The 20917-nt window shown below is 47.6% G+C and overlaps 8 protein-coding genes across 8 annotated transcripts; 3 read left to right on the forward strand and 5 right to left on the reverse strand.

Moving 5' to 3' along the window:
* Positions 1 to 153: 153 nt before the first annotated feature.
* F4822DRAFT_434701 (putative cullulin 3) lies at positions 154 to 2968 on the forward strand (the record flags this gene model as incomplete). The annotated part of the gene is made up of 3 exons (XM_051462054.1): positions 154 to 213; positions 433 to 2729; positions 2791 to 2968. 3 exons carry the CDS (start codon positions 154 to 156, stop codon positions 2966 to 2968), a joined length of 2535 nt encoding a protein of 844 aa, XP_051309363.1.
* Positions 2969 to 3969: 1001 nt separating this feature from the next.
* F4822DRAFT_82162 (uncharacterized protein) lies at positions 3970 to 5724 on the forward strand. Its single transcript, XM_051464030.1, has one exon. It carries the CDS (start codon positions 4132 to 4134, stop codon positions 5470 to 5472), a length of 1341 nt encoding a protein of 446 aa, XP_051309364.1. The 5' UTR covers positions 3970 to 4131; the 3' UTR covers positions 5473 to 5724.
* Positions 5725 to 6165: 441 nt separating this feature from the next.
* F4822DRAFT_421092 (uncharacterized protein) lies at positions 6166 to 7471 on the reverse strand. Its single transcript, XM_051459761.1, has 3 exons — positions 6811 to 7471; positions 6568 to 6758; positions 6166 to 6511 (listed from the first exon to the last, which is right to left on the reverse strand). Exons 1-3 carry the CDS (start codon positions 7249 to 7251, stop codon positions 6283 to 6285), a joined length of 861 nt encoding a protein of 286 aa, XP_051309365.1. The 5' UTR covers positions 7252 to 7471; the 3' UTR covers positions 6166 to 6282.
* A 3277-nt stretch (positions 7472 to 10748) lies between these two features.
* On the reverse strand, positions 10749 to 11551 carry F4822DRAFT_82213 (DUF74-domain-containing protein). The gene is made up of 2 exons (XM_051464031.1): positions 11108 to 11551; positions 10749 to 11055 (listed from the first exon to the last, which is right to left on the reverse strand). The coding sequence occupies exons 1-2, from the start codon at positions 11351 to 11353 to the stop codon at positions 10861 to 10863; spliced, it is 441 nt and encodes a 146-aa protein (XP_051309366.1). The 5' UTR covers positions 11354 to 11551; the 3' UTR covers positions 10749 to 10860.
* A 503-nt stretch (positions 11552 to 12054) lies between these two features.
* Positions 12055 to 13133, forward strand: F4822DRAFT_82222 (uncharacterized protein). Its single transcript, XM_051464032.1, has one exon. It carries the CDS (start codon positions 12526 to 12528, stop codon positions 13021 to 13023), a length of 498 nt encoding a protein of 165 aa, XP_051309367.1. The 5' UTR covers positions 12055 to 12525; the 3' UTR covers positions 13024 to 13133.
* A 31-nt stretch (positions 13134 to 13164) lies between these two features.
* Positions 13165 to 14308, reverse strand: F4822DRAFT_434707 (flavonol reductase; the record flags this gene model as incomplete). The annotated part of the gene is made up of 3 exons (XM_051462055.1): positions 13165 to 13470; positions 13521 to 13723; positions 13774 to 14308. 3 exons carry the CDS (start codon positions 14306 to 14308, stop codon positions 13165 to 13167), a joined length of 1044 nt encoding a protein of 347 aa, XP_051309368.1.
* Positions 14309 to 14992: 684 nt separating this feature from the next.
* F4822DRAFT_440617 (uncharacterized protein) lies at positions 14993 to 16737 on the reverse strand. The gene has a single exon (XM_051462768.1). It carries the CDS (start codon positions 16274 to 16276, stop codon positions 15134 to 15136), a length of 1143 nt encoding a protein of 380 aa, XP_051309369.1. The 5' UTR covers positions 16277 to 16737; the 3' UTR covers positions 14993 to 15133.
* Positions 16738 to 17013: 276 nt separating this feature from the next.
* F4822DRAFT_421097 (dipeptidyl peptidase IV N-terminal region-domain-containing protein) lies at positions 17014 to 20146 on the reverse strand. The gene is made up of 3 exons (XM_051459762.1): positions 20027 to 20146; positions 17380 to 19944; positions 17014 to 17310 (listed from the first exon to the last, which is right to left on the reverse strand). The coding sequence occupies exons 1-3, from the start codon at positions 20028 to 20030 to the stop codon at positions 17147 to 17149; spliced, it is 2733 nt and encodes a 910-aa protein (XP_051309370.1). The 5' UTR covers positions 20031 to 20146; the 3' UTR covers positions 17014 to 17146.
* Positions 20147 to 20917: the final 771 nt, after the last annotated feature.

The raw sequence follows: 20917 nt of genomic DNA on the forward strand, positions 1-20917 counted from the left end.
CGCTTCCTAACACGCCCAACTTTTCGGATTTAAGGAATTCTCCAGGATCTACCTTCGCAGCCTATCTAAGTCCCGATCTACTTACGTCTCATAACCTTCCCCGATCAACTCGATTCCAAATAATTCGACCGCTGGCATCAATAGTATGAAAACATGATTAGTGGACGAGGAGGTTCCATGATGCGGAGTGGTCGCATTCGGCCTCCTCGAAGGGTAGGTCGCATCCCCACCAAGCCTGCGTCCCTTTTACTCTAAAGCGCCTATGTCACTACAGTTCTGCGAGTGCTCTTCATAGTTTGTGAGCGCTCCGTAGTATATCGCCTATTAGTACCTGTTGGTAGCCTTGTCGCCAGCTTACACCCTAACTTTCTTTAATCTACCCGTGAAAAGGCTGTGTTGTAGTAGCTGGCTAACAACTATACAATGTAATAGCCTGTGGTTCAATCCAGTAACGTCGATGAATTCGAGGTGTGTTGGGAGAAGCTTCGCGATGCCCTACATGCTATACATACCCGTAACGCCGGTGACCTTTCCTTCGAGCAGCTATACCGGTACTCATATAAGATCGTTCTTAAGAAGGCGGGCAATAAACTTTACGATCGCGTTAAGGACTTCGAGGAAAAATGGTTTGCCGACGAAATACTACCCCCTATTGAGGGTCTCATTACCGAAAATTTAGTCTCCACTACACTTGAAGCCGTTCCCGGTTCAAGCACGGTCGAACGCCGTGCTATGGGTGAAAAGTTCTTGAAAGGAGTCCGAAGCTCGTGGGAAAACCACAACATGTCTATGAATATGATCGCAGACATTCTTATGTACCTTGAACGTGGTTGCATTCAGGATCATACTAGGCCTTCGATCTATACTACCACCATCGGTCTATTCCGCGATCATATCCTAAAAATGGGACTATCGAACGGACCCGGATGTTTCGTCTACGAAATCCTCAACGCCACAATAATCGACCAAATAAATATGGAAAGAGAAGGAGACGTCATCGACAAGGCATTATTGCGCAGTTGCGTCTCTATGCTAGAAGATCTTTTTGAGACAGATGAAGAGAATCAGCAGGAACAATTATATCTGACTCTCTTCGAGCCTAAATACCTTGATTCCAGTCGAAAATTCTATAAGGCCGAGTGCGATAAACTCGTTCGAGAAGGTGATGCAAGTGCGTGGCTTCGATATACGCAGAGACGACTCAACGAGGAGGTCGAGCGATGTCAGACCACGGTTTCACCATTCTCCCTACACAACATCACACGTGTACTTGAAGAAGAACTCATCGCCAAGCATATAGGGGACTTCTTCAGCATGGAAGGCAGCGGTATAAAGGCTATGATCGATAATGATAGAACCGAAGATCTCACAATCCTTTATCAACTCGTCTCCCGCATTGACTCCAAGAGAGTAGTTCTGCGTAACGCTGTTTCCTCCCGAATAATCGAACTGGGAATTGAAATAGAAAAGACACTCAACAACACCGACTTCAGCATAGCCCAGCAACCCGATGCGGAAGAGGCGGCCGCTGATGGGGCAGAAAAGTCAAAGTCAAAGGCTTTGGGTGCCGCGGCTCAACAAACTGCAGCGGCTATCCAGTGGGTTGATGATGTGTTGCGTCTCAAGGACAAGTTTGACCGAGTCTGGAGGACCTGTTTCGATGAGGATCTTATTTTACAGACTGCGTTGACAAAGAGTTTTTCCGATTTTATTAACTCATTCGACCGATGTTCGGAATATTTGTCACTTTTCATTGACAGCAACCTTAAACGAGGCATCAAGGGCAAGACCGAAGCCGAGGTAGATAGTGTCCTCGAAAAAGCAATAACTCTCCTTCGCTATCTTAGTGACAAGGACATGTTCGAGACATACTATCAGAAGCATCTAGCACGTCGCCTATTATATGCTAAATCCGAGAGCCAAGAAGTCGAACAGGATATGATTTCACGAATGAAAGGGGCGCTAGGAAATAACTTTACGCGTAAATTCGAGGGTATGTTTAGGGATATGAGTACTTCCAAGGAGACAACCGAACAATATCGAGATCATATTCGTGGTCTTGGCGAAGTTGATGACAAGCGTATCGATCTAACCATAAATGTCCTTGGTGGCAACACTTGGCCTAAGAACATTTCGGCTCAAACATCTTGGGCCGAAGATGGATCGAGACCTAAGATTATCTATCCACATGAGATTCGGGCACTTCAAGACAGCTTCTTCAAGTTTTACAGCATCAATCGCAACGGGCGTGTGCTGACTTGGCTGGGGAACATGGGCGCAGCAGATGTTAAATGCGTGTTTCCCAAGATTCCTGGCAAGACTTCCGGTCCGCTCAGCAAGGAGCGTCGCTACGAAATACACGTGACGACCTATGGCATGATAGTACTTTTGCTATTCAATGATCTCGCTGAAGATGAATGGCTATCATTCGAGGAAATTGAGAAACGGACAAATATTCCTCACCAAGACCTTGTTAACGTGTTGACCTCCCTTGCGGTACTCAAACCATGCCGTGTTCTTCTCAAGGAATCCCAGACGAAAGAACTCGTGAAAACTACTGACAGGTTCACGTTCAACCGCGAGTTTGTAAGCAAGGCTATCAAGATTAAAGCCCCTACAGTGAATTCTGGCAATAGGGTTGAGAACGATGAGGAGCGTAAAGAGACAGACAAAAATAATGAGGAAACGAGGATGTACGTCACGGACGCCGCCATCGTCCGTATCATGAAGTAAGTTCAAGTTCATATGTGAGCATAACAAGGGGGCAACATAGCTAACATTGTATAACAGGCAACGCAAGGAGCTTGCTCATTCCCAACTCATTACTGAGGTTATCCAAGTCTTGGCGAGTCGGTTTAAGCCCGATGTGTCGCTTATCAAGAAACGAATTGAGGCGTTAATAAATCGCGATTACCTCGAGCGAACAGAACTAGCTGATGGCTCACCGGCCTATAAATATGTAGCTTAAGCGCTCGTCTCAGCATTTCAAGCACCAACGGCATACAGAATCACGACTGGACATATAATCCCTTGATGAGACTTATCTACCAATTGGAAGATGTGGTTTGTCTCGATAGATTTATCTCTCGAGGTATAAGCGATGGATACCTACACATCCATCAATCTACCTTAGCCTAGTAACGGCCCCTATCGCAATTGCTACCGCAATCCCGATTTGCACGGCGCCGTCACTATGGCTATTACAGATATGAAGAGGTTCTTCAGGGGTTTAAGCTAGGGTAAGATCCCTTCATACTTCACCGAGAATCAAAATTCCCCTCGATTGCATAGCAAAGGCGAAAATGGCGAATCGAAATTCTTTTGCTTTTACCTTAGGATGATGAGCACGTCTTTATGTCCCGTAAGATTATGATGGAAGGTACCTAGGTACTCTATAGATGAGACCCATGGTTAATAGAGCACCTTAAACAAACTGTTCCCTGCTCTTTTTTAATGAAACTTAGTGGATTAATCTGTGAATTGTTTCTTATGTATGAGTTGATGCCTATTGGAACATGGTGGCCTCCTATCGATATATGGGCTAACAAGGCATCTAGGTCAATAGCCCCAGATTGAGTCCTCAAAACAATAGTATACTTTTCTTTGTCTGCCCCTCGACAAGTATATTAAAAATGGTGCTGCTAGTAACCCATTACAAAGGCCTTGGAAACAATGTTATTATTACCAACATACTTTTTATGAGGTTATCGTATTTAGTGAATGGGAGAATCTACCGGCTGTTTGGTTGCTTTCGAACGGGTCTCGTGAAGCTCGTCGGCTACCGCCAAAACTCTTTATTCTTGTGAACAATTTCTTTGGCCAATTTTGCCCCGTTCCAACACCCCCGGCATGTACTAAGATAGTTCTCGCCAGAACAACACGCGTGTCATTTCCCTCCTACTCTGCTGTTCCACTTCCACTTCTATTCTAGTTACATCCCTGGGTACCCTTCACCTCATCATTCTCCTTCCTCAAAAGACAGTGTTTCGTACCATCACGATTCTTCATTCACTCCCTAGATTCTGAAAGGAACTCCATGAACGTTTAATCAGACCTTCGTGAAAACGAAAGCGCAGACTTCACGAGAGAAAAAAATCTAGGTCGGCAGCATTAGCTTCAAACAATCTCACCATGGAATCCGAGCAGCCGAGAGGACGTCGTGAATCGACGACCAGTAACACATCTAAGGGCATCGCCGAGACTGATACGGCACCTGAAGTAACCCGAAGCTCATCGCGTAACGACGCCGAGGAGAAGGAACAGAAGATGCGCGAGAAGCACCGAAAGCGTGCTCTTAAAGCCCTAACTGGAACTTCTCAACGCTCCAAGACACCTGTCAAACAACCACAGCCGGCAGCGTCTCAAGCCACATCGACTACTTCTCCCACTATGGCTCCCAACCAGCAGACTGAAGATAGCTCTACCAGTGGTGGTGACCATTCTTTTTCTCAGTCATCAACATCCGGTACTACTCAGCCTGAGTATCGCGGCCATCGAGGAAGACCTCGCCCACCGCCTTTGGACCTTGAGCTTGTGCGACAACGCGAAGTCGAACCCCCTCTCCCAACTAGTTCAACATCATCGTCGATTGGAACGGGACTCCCATCCCCCTTTATTGTTTCCAATGCGCGACGACTGATGCCGGCATCGCCAGGCCTTCCTCCTACATATTCCACCATAGATCTCGTCCCAGCCTCACCCAGTTCATCGACGACCAGTTCCCAGCGAGGACGTAGCCCGACTCGCGGCGCTTGGTCGTCCGATACTCCGCAGAAGGCACGAACAGGTACCCTCACCAGAGCTCTCGAGAAGATGGAGCAGAAATGGGACTCGGGCCTACAGAAGGCCGGCTTTAGGCCTAAGCCAAGCTTTAAGGTGAACAGTGTTATGAAGACTCACACTAAGGATGTGGCTTTCAAAGAGTTCCCTTCAATGGGCCCGACGCAATCCCCTGCCGCGCCGGGCGTTTCTCCGACGTCATCGTTGAGCAGTTTTTTCACCAACTCGACTGGCCTACCTACCGCCTTCCGTGACGGACGTAGCGCATTTTTCGACGACGGTAGAGAGGGTAGCTCTAGTCTTGAGGATCGAGTTGCGCGCCACAACGTCCGCGAACAGCAGAACATCGCTCCGGAGTTTAAGCTTCCACAGGTCCGAGGTAACCACCCTGCTAGAACCAGTTCAGTTCCCCAGGCCCCTTCGGCTCCTCTCGAAGAACGCCTTTTCGGAGCGGGAAGAGGAAGAGCTCGAAGTTCTGGTCCTGCTTACCGAACGCGAGACGATGATCGTCGACTTCTTCCGAGTCAGAGTCGCAGACGCGCAAGACACTCGCAGGATGCGGTTTGTCCCCAGGATGTTGCGCCTGAAGCTTCGTCGGCGACGGTGGCAGAGCAATCACAGGCTCGACCTCAGAACCGTTCGCTTAAGCACAAGAAGAGTAGCGAGAAGCTTCGTAAGGATAAGATTGATTAAGGTTTACGGGAATGGTATACGAGATATGAATTATTGAGAAGACGAGCAGGAGTTGTGGGGATGAACAGGATTGATGAGTGGGGGAGAGTTATGAATAGGAATGGAACTCGACGAGGACGAGTTCACGGATGGATTTGTGATACGATACTGCAACGTTGAGATTTCGAAATCTCGAATCATCGCGGCGATATCGCGATACTGCAGTTCTCCAGTTGCTTGTTTTATAGAGAGCTACTCGTCACTTGCGCGATTTTTCTTTTTTTCGTTACTGATTTTGCCAACATTACGACAATATGGCATTTCGGTACTATTCCGAAGATTGCGACTATATCGGCTTTCTCCGTCAGGTCTCAACACCGCTTCGAAGACTGCGAGTCGCCTACGCTATAACAACTTTCTATTTCAAGTTGCGAACAGCATTTCGAATGCTGCAAATTGTCTAAGTTGTATCAACTTTCAATCCGCGCAAAACGATATTTCGGAAAGTCCCGGCCGCCTACGATATGACGGCCTTTATTTCCCGAATCACAAACACTGCACTAACACGACTGCTGCTTCTCCACGGAGCATTGCCAAGTCGTCTGCTTTTCTGTTTTTCTGTTTTAGTTGCGTTAGTTTACATAGACCGAGTACTTTACGTGCTCAAATCCCTCGCGACTTCGTCGCCATGATCGAACGATCGGGATCAATACACTGCATAATGTTTTATGTCTTAATGCTATTTGTGATATATATGTGCTTCTATAATATGTACATTGAGAAGACTTCACTACTTAGTTGTGGAATTTCTGTTAGTGTAACGCTACTTTTCTACAGGGAAACGCAGCCATCGGCGCTGTCCTCGAGGAAAATGCCGCCGTAGATTTGCCCCTCGTTAATACCCGTCTCTTGGAAACCCGAGTTCACGACGTCGGAGGTGCCTGTCGGCTTCTTTAGGAGACCGATTTGGTACTGGCCACCACCGCTGTTGTCGTTCTGGAGAGCGTCGGTTACGGCCTTCAGGGGTTCGTCGTCTTTGGAGTAGTAGACTTGGAGGGTGCTGTGAAGTACCATGTCAGTGTATTCATATATAAGGGCAAAGATCAGATTTCATACTTCTTGTTGAAGTCAAGAGTGATGGCAAAGTTTTGCCACGCGGTCGCATCAACGGGAGTAGACCACACTTGAGTGTTCTGGCGGTTGAGAACCTTGAACGAGTTCTTGTCGCTGTCGGACTTGCCGATGATGGTGCCGGTCTGGAAGTTGAACTGGTTGGCGCTGTAGTCGGAGGACTCGTGCCAGACATTCTATTTTCTAGTTAGCTTGTTTATTCTTCCTTTCCGATGAGTTTGTTCATACCAAATACTCGTGTGTGAGGTTGAGGGTTCGCTTAGCATCCTGCTTAACACTGAAGTGTAGGGTCCTGACACCCGTTGTTCCCGGACCATTTTCGTTGGTGTCGCCCTGAATTTGTAGACCTGCACGGCGGAAACCGTTCTGCTTCTGGAAGATCGACTTGTCGTTGATGGTGACCTCAACCGACTTGGTGCTAGCATTGTCAAAACGCGAGCTTCCGGCGTCGGGGAATTGGAGGATCGTGGAGAACTTCTCGTCGCCGCGGATGTAGTCCGGGTTGAAGGGGCTCGTCGCGTACGAGTCAAAGTCCGTCGGCGTCTTGTCTGCTGGAACGAACCCGCTGAGTACTACAGGGCACTTGACCTCCCCGGTGCCACGCTTCGCCGGACGAGCGGAAGCGGAAGAGGCGAGGAGAAGGCCGGTCAGAAGAATTGAGGATATCATCTTCGTCTTGGGATCTGCAGAACTTGTCCAGACTAGGTGGTTTCAACGCACAATCAAAGAGGTGGGAACTCATGGTTCTTATATATGTGAAATCATATTTAGCATTAGCCCCTGTCGATAGAATGTAACCCGACGGTCCGGGAGATTTAATGCTAGCGCCCAAACGTGGAAAGTAGCCGCGGTGGGTTGGGAAGATCTACCCCAGAATGGAGAATGATGTTCCGAGCAATCTATGACAAACGGGGAATTTATGGAGGAACAATGTGGAGGAGCCAGTGACGCCATTCGGAAAGATCCAGAGATCTTGCCGAACAATAATACCTATCCTAATTTGGTAGACGTTCATTACCCCTGGCTAAAATGCTCCCCTGTAATTGGCGCAGCATATAGATTATGTATCGCCATCACGCCAACGGTGATGTTCCCTACGAAATAGCTTACGTGCCCGCGCGGTTATTGTTAGCTTTAGACGATGTTTTCATTGGTATGGTAGGCGGACGTCGCCTACAGCATCTATAAACGCCGACGGTGACGAGCCGCCTCCCTAATCGCTCATCTCCCTCTACTCCACCGTCCGCCGCAAAACAATCATCCTCCGGATTGCGATTTCGCACGTGCTAACGCACAGAAACATCCTCCAACTTGCCCCTCTTGAGCCGCCTTGCTGAACCCTCAAAATACTCCATTCGCCTAGCGACCAAGTCCCGGTGTGGTAATCTTGAGCTCTCCAAAAGAAAAATCCCCTCCCGGTGGTGGGTTTGGGTAATGGTGTGTCGCCCTGACTGGGTGGTTCCTGTTCGCTTGTAACTCCGCGATCTGGTTAAAAATCCAAGCCTCGTGGAGCTGGTTCGGGTATATTGTAAAGAGATGAATGTGCTCTACTAAATTTGGCAGCGCATCTTTAAGGTCCAGAAGGTTATCTTCTTCACCGGCTTCCATGGAAGGAGGAAACGTTTTCTGCGCTTGCAGAAGGTACTTAGGCATGCGCATACCAAGTAGGTCTTCTAGAGCAATATAGATGTGTCTCAAATTAATCAGCATTCGGAGGGAGCCCAGGAAATCATCGCGGTGTTGTGCATATCGTTTATGATAATCCCATCGAGTCCCCGGATCTATTATGAGCCACTGAAGATGGCGGAGCCCACCATGCATCACAACATCGCCCAGTCCATTCAACATTTCAAATCCCCGCCTTTTTTTTTCCCCACAAGGATAGTTTGATTCTCAAGTAAACCAGCTTGGGGAGTCGTATCAGTAGGCTGATTGGTTCCCGTCGGCTTTGGAATGTTGTAGAATGGAGGGCCAAATACTCAATTTTCGAGGTTTGGGGCAGGGTGTTGATGAGTGCTTTATCCCAAACGCAGTCAGTCAGGTGAATACTTGTGAGACTAGGAAGCCTAAAGCAGTTCGACACGAGGGAAGGGTTGAGCAGGGGCTGCTGTTGTTGTCCGGTTTTCGCGAACATCACTACCTTAAGCCTCGAGAAATGGTCCTCGGGTAGTTGCTGTATACCAACACACTGTTTCGAGTTAGGCGGCCCGTGGTACGGCGCTGACCCGAATTTCCGCGTAGCTAGCTGGAAAACCCTCGCTATCAATGAGGTCGTTGCTGGTAGGTCTAACCATAACATTTCTAGCTTCGGTACCAAGCTGAGGATCAATGCGACCTCTTCGTCGATTAAGACTCCATGGAAGATGTCCAGCAAGCCTAGGAGATCTGATCTTGAGTTGCGTTGTAGCACGGCTTTTACCTCTCCGATCGCGTCTGCTACTGCTATTGCTCTTCGCAAATAGCCCGACGAGGGCACAAATTGGTCCTCGTGGTAGGTCAACTGGAGAACTCGAACATGGCCGCAAAGCTCCGGCTGTTCGCACAGCGTCGTGAGAAGGCGAAAAAATCGGAGAGAACTTTGTACGATTAGTTTCTCGTATAAAATAGGTTGGGCGATACGATGAAACTTTTTTGAGGCTTGGGTGACCGCCGAAAGGGTTTTGAGTGACACCTGCTCGTCCGCCGGGCGATCTATAAATCCTAACCCAGCTGTTGGTCGTAGGAACTTGAAGATGTTTTCCCAAATTTCTTCTGGGAGATATTGACTATCCATGGTAGCGGATTGTATCGCTTTGAGTACCGGGGAATGGAGTCAGGGATGGTCGGGGGCGTGTCTGGAGGCAGAATCGGCTGATCCTGTTCGGAGTGATGGTAGGAACGGCGTACTATCAACTGGTTTTGCGGTGTTCGTTATACCTGTTCATCGTCAGTTCTATCGTTCATTTATTTTAGGAAGCTAGTATGTTCACCCCTTACCGGCAATCCTGGTCCGTCAAAGACGTCCTTTCCTGAATGGGGAGATCTTTAGATCAACTGGTTCACCCAGTTGTGTCTTTATTAATCGGCCCGCGAGTCGTGACAAGCCTTTGAGAATGTGGAAAAGAGGCTGTTTGAGGGTCAAGTATCGTAAAATCGAAGCTTCGGAGTATCGAGTAAAGAAATGGGGTGTTGAGGTAAATGTCAAAGGAAAGAATTAAATCAGTTTTGTAATGAGATATAAGTAGGAAATCACTACTAGCAATGCACAGGCCACTATGAAAGGTTGATTTAACGTATTTCACAGTTCAAATTGTTTGTAATTCACGAATCTAGTAGTTTCTCACTATTGTGAGTGGGGCGAGTATAGTGTGTGGCTACGGACGAGTTGTATTCAACTTTCTTACGGTGTAAATGTTAAGAGCGACCTAAGTATCTATAAAAACACCAAGTGCACAGTATACCCCGAAGGTCAATTGTACGAATCGGATGGGGTGGTTCCCATAATCTAATCCTATTCAACTGCAAACACAAATCGTAGGGATAAGGTTATATATAGTGAGTGTTATTATTACCATGCACTTCCCTATGCTGTCGCACTGGCTAATTCGTTACCTAGGTATTTATAGGCGAGATGCACCGTTGTTATAGAAAATTGTACTGTTTACCAGGCTTGCTTGTTTTGTATTGTAAATAGCTCTAGTTTGTATCACGTACACATTCCTCCCAGTTAAGGCAAACAGAAGTAGGATTATACATACCCTCAACGCTATCGCATAGGCGTTCACCACGTAATATCGAAAATCTAACCACGGAGAGTATGGTTTTTTTTTTAGCAAATATTCTGATCTTCCAACATTGCTTCTATGCCCCCCATTGATTTTCTAGGGGATGATATAAGAAATCACAGTGGACAGTTTAGGGTTATTAGTATGAGAAGTTTCATGTCCGAATTAGAGGTATGGTGTCATGACACCAACCATATAAGGGGGTTAATAACTCTGTTGTTGCGCGAGGAGATCGCAAGTAACTGCTACGGAAGCTATCGTATATATACAAGAATGACTTCTTTGTCCTAAGGACTCCCTTGCCTCCACATCGGCGACAAGGAGTTCCTCCGATACTTCCCAGGATGTATCCCTTCGTATGGCTTTAACTACTGACATACGGAATATAAAAACGAGGATATTTCGGTAAATAACAACCTTCGTCGTTGACTAGATCTGAACAATCCTCAAATCCTAACGGCCCCATGATACCAGTAACATAGCCAACTCCTACAAGAAGGAATTATTACCACAATTAGTTATTGAGCTGTGGCGGAATATGCGTATCAGGGTCGATCTTCTCAATTACGGCAGCGGTGCCATAAGCACTGCATTGTGAGAAGTTACCCATGTCGCCTGTCTCAAAGCGGAGGCAGATGATGGCATTACCGCCGCGTGCCTTAGTTTCGGAAACAACTCGAGTAATAGCATCGTTTCTTGCTGAGTAAAGCTGAAAACTGTTAATAAAAGGAATGGCCACGGATAAGTGAGGCTACGCTTACCATGCTTGTGAACCAGCGTAGCTCCCCGCCCGCAATACTCTTAATCACCATACCCATGCTTGCAGCCCAGTTGCGTGAACGAACTGTTAGGCCGTAGACTGTGCCAAGTACTTTGACTACTCGGTACCCCGGAATGTCAAACATAGTCGTCGTGACGACGCCTTCGGTCTCGGTGAAGCAATGTAGATCTGACAATTGCGGTGGGATGTCGGCTGGGGCGTTGGAGCGAGGCGATGTTGAAGCCATCTTTGCTGAATAATTTTAATTGGAGCGTGAACGAAAGATAGGTCGAACTGTTAAGGATACGCTGTCTGGGCTGGAATGCTTGAGCCCTCTATTAATATTCTCTTACTAATCAGCGTTACACAACGTAAATAGAGAAACGGAGGAGGATATCGTTCGTGGTTACTCTTAATTGATGACTTAGAAAAGAACTTAATCAATGAGTTTTTTGAAATACTTGAATCATTTCTGTCCTTTATACTTATAAATTATCACGTACTATTCAGCCGGGCGTTCTTTTCAATATTGAGTGAAGTCATACGCGGAAAGCCTAATGGTTAGCTAGCATCTGATTGGCCAATTTGACCCTTGGCTTGCCTAAAACGGCCATCGTATAAATCGTATTTCACTATTATGGGGCCAAATGGACCGCCAATTCTGCTCCGCCATATTTCTAGATCATGCCACTAGGTGTAGCATATTGCGCAGCAGAAATGGGGCTTAGAGAGAAGAAAATACAATTTCCAATTGGTTATGTCTTGGTTCGCCCCTGAGCAACTACTCTGCGTGCCTAGGTATCTGGGTACATAGGTGGACCAGCTGTTGCGGTTGGAACTTGGGTACCCACATGATTTACCATCATCAGAAATATCAGATATATCTTCCATGAATGGACCTGTGGAGGGGAAGTTGGCGGCGGCGGCGTAATATGCGGCTTGTGATATTTTCGGATAGTTCCGATAAGAGGTGAATTGTACAGCTTGATTACTAAGGTCCTGCCTTTTGTGTGAAGTATTAAAGAGTCTGCCTCCTTGTTTTTGCGTTTAAAATGAGCTTCTCTGTCGAAAATACAGAATTAATAGGGTACACATATTCATCTCTATAAATTCTCGTAATTCATGTACCTACCTAGGTATTTAACGACGGCTGAAATATGAAATAGTGTAAGGAGAACAAAGGGTAGCGGATAGTTATCCGATTGAGATTATGTAAGCAGCGGATAGATCCGAAATTAGAATAAAACCGGAGACCTTCCGAATTCTCGATTCTTTCCTTCCTTCCATTACTCTCCTCACTCGGACCCATTCCGAGCGGTAAAGAACTCCGAAGCCAATTAAATCGGCCCAACCTCCGAAAGATAAATACGACTGCCGTAATCCGCTAGATATATCAAAGGAACCCGGGCTTCTTCAAACATGTCGGATAGCACACAATATTATCGCGTTTATAAACTTAAGTCGAAGGTCTCTGTTCCGGACCCTGACATCGTCGGAGAAAGATTCCATCATAGCATCTTTGTTGAATCAAATGCAGACGGGTCCGGAATGAAGTTCCATGTTACAGGTGACATTACGGCAGGCATGAAGTATGAAATTCAAGAGCGCTTCAATCCCGACGGTGCCGATATGGAGCATACGAAAGAACCGCTTGGTTTTACCGATCGGGGAACATTTCCGAAACAATGGGATGAGATTCTTAGTCAGCAAGCACCCCCTCCGAAGCAAAAAGCCTTCAACATCAAAACACTGAAGACAGAACCTGTTAAAACGTGGGAGCCTCTTACATTCTATGCACCCGGGGAGCAACGTGAGCCCTTGTGGAAATGCACTGAATGGACGGAATACCAAGCCTTACCGGCTCTGTACGACGCAGGCCTCATCGTACAACTGTCGGCCCACACATCCGGATCATGACAGAAGAGCATCGGAAAAAAGGTTCGCTATTTCTTTCATACATGAGAGATATGAATACTTCTACATTTGGATTGGGCAATGGATCGTTTCTAAGTAACAATCTAAAGACATGGCGAAACCAACAGAAAATCCATACGCCAATCAAGCTTTCTGCTCATTCCGCTCAATCTCCAAGAAAAATCTCGCAGTATCCAATATCGTTTCCTCGAACGGTCGGAACTCTATTCCCAACAAGTTCTTGACCTTAGAATTATCAACGTTGTATGCACCTGGAGGCAGGGAGCTAGTGCCGGGTTTACCAAGTGGCACGCGCTCACTGAGCTCCGGGAAATGCGACCTGAGGATGTCGGAAATCTTCTGGAAATCAAACTGTCGGGTGGATATTGCGAAACGTTCATTTCCGGCTTCTGGAATGTTTAGAGCTTGTACCTGGGCGGTAGCTAAGTCCTATTGGGATGTTAGATGGGCTAAGAATAAGGGGATCAGAAAATACTTACTCGGACATCGATGTAGGTATGCACGGGCATGTATGCGACCGGGCTATCTTTGGTCGCGCCAAAAGTAAACTTCCACAATCGGCTATTCGATTCGTTCAACTCCTTGATGCTTGAGATAGAATGTCTCGAGGGACCAAATATCGCAGGGGGGCAGAGAACTACAAGATCAAAATGCGGCTTTTCCTTCTTTATAAAGTCCCAAGCTGTTTAATGTTAGCAAATTTATGGTCTGATGGGAAAGGGCGCGCATTACCTTCTAGTTCGGCGAATTTCTTGCTTCCTCTGTACGCTTTGGACTGATCGCCTTCTAAGGCTTCTTCCCATGTGACCGGGTTCCAGTCTTTCTCCGTGAAGAATTTGGGCGGGTCTGAAGTTAGATTTTCATAGTCGACCACGCTGGCGGAGCTGCCGATTAGAACGACCCGCTTCACATTAGGAGCGTTCTCCTTGACGGATTTGAGAAGGTTTAACGTCCCCTTAATGGCCGGCTCTAGGAATTGGAGATTGCTTCCTTCGATACCGTATGTGAATGGGGATGCGACATGAATTACTCCGTCAAAAGGGGGTTGGCTCTTCAGAGCGGAATCGTAGGTGTCTGGTGTGACGATGTCCGGAACGATAGCGATATCAATTCGAGACTTCTGCTCGGTGAAGTCCGCGAGGATCTTGTCGCCCTTGGCTTGCGTTCTGACAGCACAACAAACGCTATATCCTTTTTCAAGGAGTTGAGCGAGGGTGTGAGATCCCACGAAGCCATTGCCTCCGGTAAGAAAGATGCGACGAGACATTTTGTTTAAAAGTGAGATTGTGTGGATTGGTATATGCTTGGCTGAAGATAGCAGACGAAGATGACGAGCGAAGGTAGTTTATATAATAGATACACACTCAGCCTTGAACATCGATCGCGTATATCGCGTCCTCATCGCACATACATCGCGGATTCAATTAGCAAAGCTCCGGGAGTTGGCCGGTATTAAATTGATAAAATCCGCGCCGCACGCTATATTGACTATCCCGGCCCCACTACGGATTACTGCCCCTCGCGATAATGTAACAGGTCTACCTCAACAGGATTGTCTAGCCAGATCAAATATCTCCTAACGCCTACTTCGCCATCGGACCCATGAATCAGTAACTTGGAGGGCCAGGAGGGCCTACTACACACCGCTCGTTTGATTGGGTCGTGTGCTTTTTCTCGACCAACATTCTGATAATGTGGAGATTCTCTGTCGGTTCAGCTCTGCTATCGCCACTGTCCACTTGTTGTAGATCATATCTGGGTTGGGTAGGATTGAATGTAAGCTTCCGACCGTACTAGAATCCCTCAAGATCTATGTGGTAAACCCGGAATCCCATGGTGCCGCGAGTTTAACCACTGCCGGGTTACTGAGCACGGGGAAAGGAGGCTCTTGGTGTACTAACTGGTCCGCATATCATCGCCACCATAAGTCCGACATTCCACGGTTGCACTTGTGCTGACAAAAAAAAACGCAAAAATATGAAATAATTGTTTTCCAATTGAAGTTAGGTGTGCGGTTCTGTATGTACTTTTTGAGGTTGGGGTTGTGAGTGGGTTTCGAGCAAACGGCGTCCGCTCAACTGAACAATCGCAACTATTGAGCGACTTTCGGACTGCCATGCATTTCAGCAATAGTGTTCTCGCTTTCCTTTACGCCATTCTCCCACTTGGGGTGCCTTGAATCGTACCATCCCCGTATACCACCTGGCCCGTATAGGGAGATACACTTCGCCAGTTCAATTCCATCCGTAATAGCTCGAGCGGCCCCCTCTCCTCCGAGGATAGGTTCCGCGTGAACGGAGTCACCCATAAAAAACACGCCTTTTTCTGCAAACGCGCAAAGCTCCTGATGGCTTACCAGCACGGTACGCATGAGCCAATGCAGGACCCGTTCCATTCTTAACTTCTCGACGTCGAATATCTCCATGAAGGGTTGCTCCAACCCCTGGAGGGCTGCGATCTCTTCAAAAAACTCCTCTGAGATATCTGTCGCACCTGAAACAGGGCGATTGGGCTTATGGAGAGGATCGGTGGTCCCTCGAGCCGGGCGCGAAAATGTCCAACCGATATTCACAATGCTTCCTTGTTGTTCATTGACGGATACGTGGAGGACTACATCTCCCTGTCTCATTTCGATAATATTTGAGTCTCCCATCGCCGGGGCGTATACATTGTCGAAGACCGCGCGCTCCACACGGCGCTTACCATTGAATGCGACATAAGGAAGGACGTTGAGGGGTGTATCGGGGGAGAGGTATTTGCGAGTGTTAGAGTGCGGACCATCGACGCCTATTATACATTCACTCTCTAGTCTCTGGTTATTTTGCAGACAAAGTAACATCCCTGACGGAGTTTCTTCCACTTTTTCGAGGGCATTCTCCCATTGAACATCGAGGCCTTGGCGAAGTAATCCCTCGAGTTTCTCCCGATGCGCTCGAAAAGACGTCGAATCTACTGTTCCGGGACAAACGAGCAGATTGGGGTCTATCTTCCCGCTACCGCCGACAGGTCCGTCCACGGCTACGCGACGCCTAAACGACAATTCGTCTAAACCGAGTATGTTGAGAAGTGGGCGGTAAGAGGACGCGTGTAACGTGATACCGTAGTTATGGCGCGTAGTTGCGACCGCAGGTGCTTTTTCGTAGAGCACGGCAGGGATGCCGTACCTCAGCAGGCAGCGGCCGAGTGTCAGGCCTCCAATTCCCGCCCCGATGATATGTACCAATTGCTGTGTCATTGAAGTAATAAAGCCACGAGTTACGTGGGAAAAGGTGATATGGGCAATAATGCAAGGTTATGGACACCTCTGTCCATGTTGTTGGCGCAATCGGCGGGAAGAAGCAAAATGAGAGTCGAGATCGAGATCGAGGTTTGAGTCCCGTCCCGCTTGTGCAGGTGCTTATCTAACACGTGAACCATGTTTTACTCTAGATACTCCCTTACTCCCTAGCGTTCCTACTGCGATGGTAGACTTGGAATTGGCTGGTGTGGAAGGATCCGAAAATCCGAGAAGGAAGCGGAAGCCTCCCGGGAAGCTTCAAACGAGCGGGCCTAATCTATATATATATCGATTTTTTTTTTTTTTTTGGCGACGGATCCAACCGATGCATGTGGGCGCTGATTTTTGCGACCGGATCTGTACCGATGTGGTAATGTTTAATATTTCGGAAAAGCTCCGAAAAGAAGAAGGGTAATCTGGATTTCGGAGTGTTAACCGACGGAACGCATCCGGTTGTGTAACTCATCTGACTGTCCGTCGGATGTACTCCGATACCTTCGGAGCTATGCGCCTACAATTATGGCTACGAAATAGTATCGCATCGGGCGTCGCGGGTTTCCAATTATTCGGAATCACCTTGCGGGAGTGCACATACGCTTACCCTAGCACTTTAGCACCTTCGGCGGCTCCTGTCATATAGGCAAGACCACCTTCGGCATCTACCCGAAATTCGTGTAACACGAGCCTCTCAAGCGAGTAAAACAACAAGTTGAAATTTGAATAAAATGGTATATATCACATTGCCTGCCAACTGCATAAGCAAGATACTCTACATATTGGAAATGAACAATGCCACCGGTACGCCATGCCATGCCATCTAATGTACGTTTAACCCGCTAAACTCGACAGAGGTAGCCTATGTCCATGGCTCACCGTGATGCCCGATTTCCTCACTAGCTCCATATCCCGCTTCGCTTTATTAGGCGTGGGTCTTGCGTCTGTGACCTTCAACCATTCCCCATTAAAGGCATTGATGAGCCAGTTATTCAATTCTATTCGTGTGTTAACACATTGGTCTCGTAGCGTCTTATAGGAAAGGGTTAGAAGAGTAGGAAGCTTACTATCATATACAATGCGATTCGCATTATGGAAGTAAATCCCATGATTACTGTCGGGGAACATATGCAAATCGTAATTCTCAATGCTAGCCATATCCAACTTATCGAGCAATGTTAGGGTATTTTGCATATGCACATTATCATCCGCGACACCATGCATGATCAAGAAGCGCACATTCTGGCCGAGCGCCGTCGCGTTCGTCACCGCGCTGCTGTCATACCCTTCCCCGTTGGATTGCGGTGTTAACATATACCGCTCGGTATAAATGCTGTCGTAGAATCGCCAATCAGTGACGGGAGCCACTGCCATACCGTATTTGAAGGTTTCACCGGCGTCTTGCTCCAGTGTCTTGAGCGTCTGGAATCCTCCGTACGACCATCCCCAAATTGCGATTCGAGATTCGTCTACGTATGGCTTCGCCGCCCAAATCTTGGCCGCTGCAATTTGGTCATGTGCTTCCGCGACTCCTAAGTTTTTACGCACAACCACACGCGCCTTCCGCCCGATAAACCCGGTGCCCCGCCCGTCGACCGTGACTACAATGTAGTTTAGGTTACCGGCGACGTATGATTGGAAATCAACACCGAACGTCTTATCCACAGATTGCGAACCAGGCCCGGAGTACTGCTGGAATAGTACGGGATATTGCTTCTTGGGATCGAAGTGTGGTGGGCGGCGCTCAACAAAGTTGAGATCAACGCCATCAACGGTGATAATACCGTATTCTAGAAGTGGCAGTTCGTGCTTCTTAGCCTTGTCTGTCAGATCCTTGTTTTCCTCAATGACGTGCTCGTATTTCTCGGTGTTGCTCGGTGTGCTGATGACCTTTTGCGTCGGCACATTCGGTCCCTTGTACGTGACAAGGGCGTATCCGGCCTTGCTAGAGAATGATACATCGTAGTAACCCTCTCTAGTCGCATCCGTCAAAGCTTTCGTCTCCGACCCGTCGAACTTGACGCTATATACATGTCGTTGGGTCGATGCTATCGTCGTAGCGACGTAATATGCGAGATTATTCTTTAAGTCAACCGCAGAAGGCGCTGCGACAACTTCCCAATTACCCGAAGTCAACATGACAGGCTTGTCAGTATCCAAGGGGCTGAAGTAGGCCATGTGATCTCTATCTTCGTAAATGATAGTATCAATGTAGCCGTCCTGAGGTCTGCCGTTGGCGGGGTCGGCCGGGATGTAAGTAGTATCATGCGAAATCTCGAACCAGCCGCCGTCGAGTTTTCCAACGTCAACTGTCCTGACCGTCTTGCCTGCTCGAGCCGTGACATCGATAAGAATCACCCGCATAATATCACTAACACGATTCGTCTCCTTAACCAGAACCTGATTCCCGGCCCAGGTAACATCGGTGATTAAAAGGTCCTCGGGAGGAAAGCTTCCTTCAATCTCAACTGAAAACGTATCGCCTCGCGCCATATCGTAGAACAGAAGATCTACGAATGGGTTTGGCGAGCCCGCCTTAGGGTATTTGAGCTGCTGTACTTCGGGGTAGCTATCCTCGCCAGGAGGAGGCTTGTCGCCACTCGGTCTGTCAATGAAAAATTGGATCGGATACTCTGGCACCAGGGTCTCGTTCGTTCTCAAGAAAGCGACAAAGTCTCCGTTCCCAGACCACCACGTCGCACTATTATCACCAAACACCTCCTCTTCATATACCCAATCCGGAATACCATAGAAGTACTCTGGGCCGCCGTCTTTCGTGACCTGAACGACACTATCACTTCCCAACCGTCGCACGTACAAATTATTGGCACTCGTATAAACAACCGCATCGCTCTTAGGGCTCCATTGCGCAAGTTGGACTCGGAGATTAGGATTTTTCGGGTTTAGAGGTTCGGCAGTCTGTGTTTCCACGTCAAATATCCAGTATATCCCCGTGAAAGAATATCTCCAAATATTCTTGGTATCGGTAGCAATCAACACCTTCTTGAGATTAGGACTCGGCCACACTTGATCGGGTATCAACTGTCGCCCGCCAACATTGAACCATGGTTGCTTGATAAGCGTCTGCGCTGAAGCGATCTTCCCTCCAGCCGCAGCATGGTCCGCATTCTTGCTCCGAACATCCTCTACTATTAAATAATCCTTGCCAGTGGCAGCTCTTTCTAGTAACAACCCATCTTCTCCATTCGCACCCTCGATCCAACTAATTTCATGACTTTGGGGTCTCCAGTACCCCTGCATAACCTGATCTAATGTAACCCTCTTACCGGAACCACGGGACGCCGTAGCAGCAGGATCGTGTTCTTTTTGTGAAGAATGTTGATACGATTTTGTCGATAAATAAGTAAACAGCCCGACAAGCCAAGCAGCAAGAAAAACACCAGCCAGCACTAAGATAAACCTCTTCAGCGATTTATCAGGACCGACAGCCTTCCGCTGCGCACTCGAACCGACGAGGTTCTCTTCTTCGTCATCGGAGGCATTATGTAAAGGGTCTTCGTTTTCTAGGTCGGAAAGGTCGCCGTTTAGCTTTTCGCGTTCACCGAGTCGTTCGAATACTAAACTCGTCGTGGAGACGGAGGAAAGGGAGTCGCGTGACGGTCTCGGGGACGCTGGAATCGAAATCGGATTAGCGAAACCTGGCTACTTACTCTCTGATTCCTTCTGTTTTAATTAAGAAATTGTATCGCATACCCATTATTGCGTATTCTTTTTTTAATCAATTATAGGGGCCATCCGTTGTTAGTTTGGCCGGTCGATGTCGCCTTACTGACCGAAGTTGGTTGATTTAAATATGTTTCTAGGAGAATGAAGTTTGTCAGAAGTGTCCAAATACCTATCGGAAATGTGGCGTCAGCTTCATAAACCACGACGCGTCGGTTTAGATGTGGCTTGTACACTTATGTAATAGTTGTGCATACACTAGCCACATTGTTAGCCACCCCCTTTACTCCTGTATATTCACCATCTTCATCTTCGTATTTGCAAAAGTCAATTTACTAGTTAAGTTGAAGACATATGTTTGACTATAGCCGTCATCCGTAGTTGAGTTTTGCAGAACCCTATTTTCCCTAGCATTTCGGGATACCAACCACACTATCTCAATCTTCCCCTTACTTTGTGCCTCCTTGATCCTATTTCGTGTTCGCCTTATTCAATTCTTTCCTCATTCTGCCTTTCTCCCTATGGCATCATTGTTTCCGCGGCCAATCAAGCTCCGAGCTCCATAACTTCGTCCTGCCTCATTCGTAGAGCATCCGAAACATCTTTATCTCCCCATTCCACCGCCACATGGTACTAATCGGGGTGTCGGGACTGGAATTGCAACACATTATGTTCAATTAGTACCATGGCGCCAACGTGGTTCTTGAGGTAGAGAGCCCTGGTAAATATGCCTTCCAACCACTCTAAAGGTCCACCACGATCCAGAAAATTCTGAATAAATTGGCGAAACTGCACGGCGTGGGGATCAAACGGGGCGATATGCTCAGGACGTATTCCCACCATCCGAAACATGCAATCCCAGATATGACGGGGCTTTTTCAACGAAATGTCGTACTTCATGAGGAGTTTTATCGCACACCA

This window comes from Hypoxylon trugodes, assembly GCF_022578975.1.
Source record: "Hypoxylon trugodes strain CBS 135444 unplaced genomic scaffold F4822scaffold_11, whole genome shotgun sequence".
Taxonomy (NCBI): Eukaryota; Fungi; Ascomycota; class Sordariomycetes; order Xylariales; family Hypoxylaceae; genus Hypoxylon; species Hypoxylon trugodes.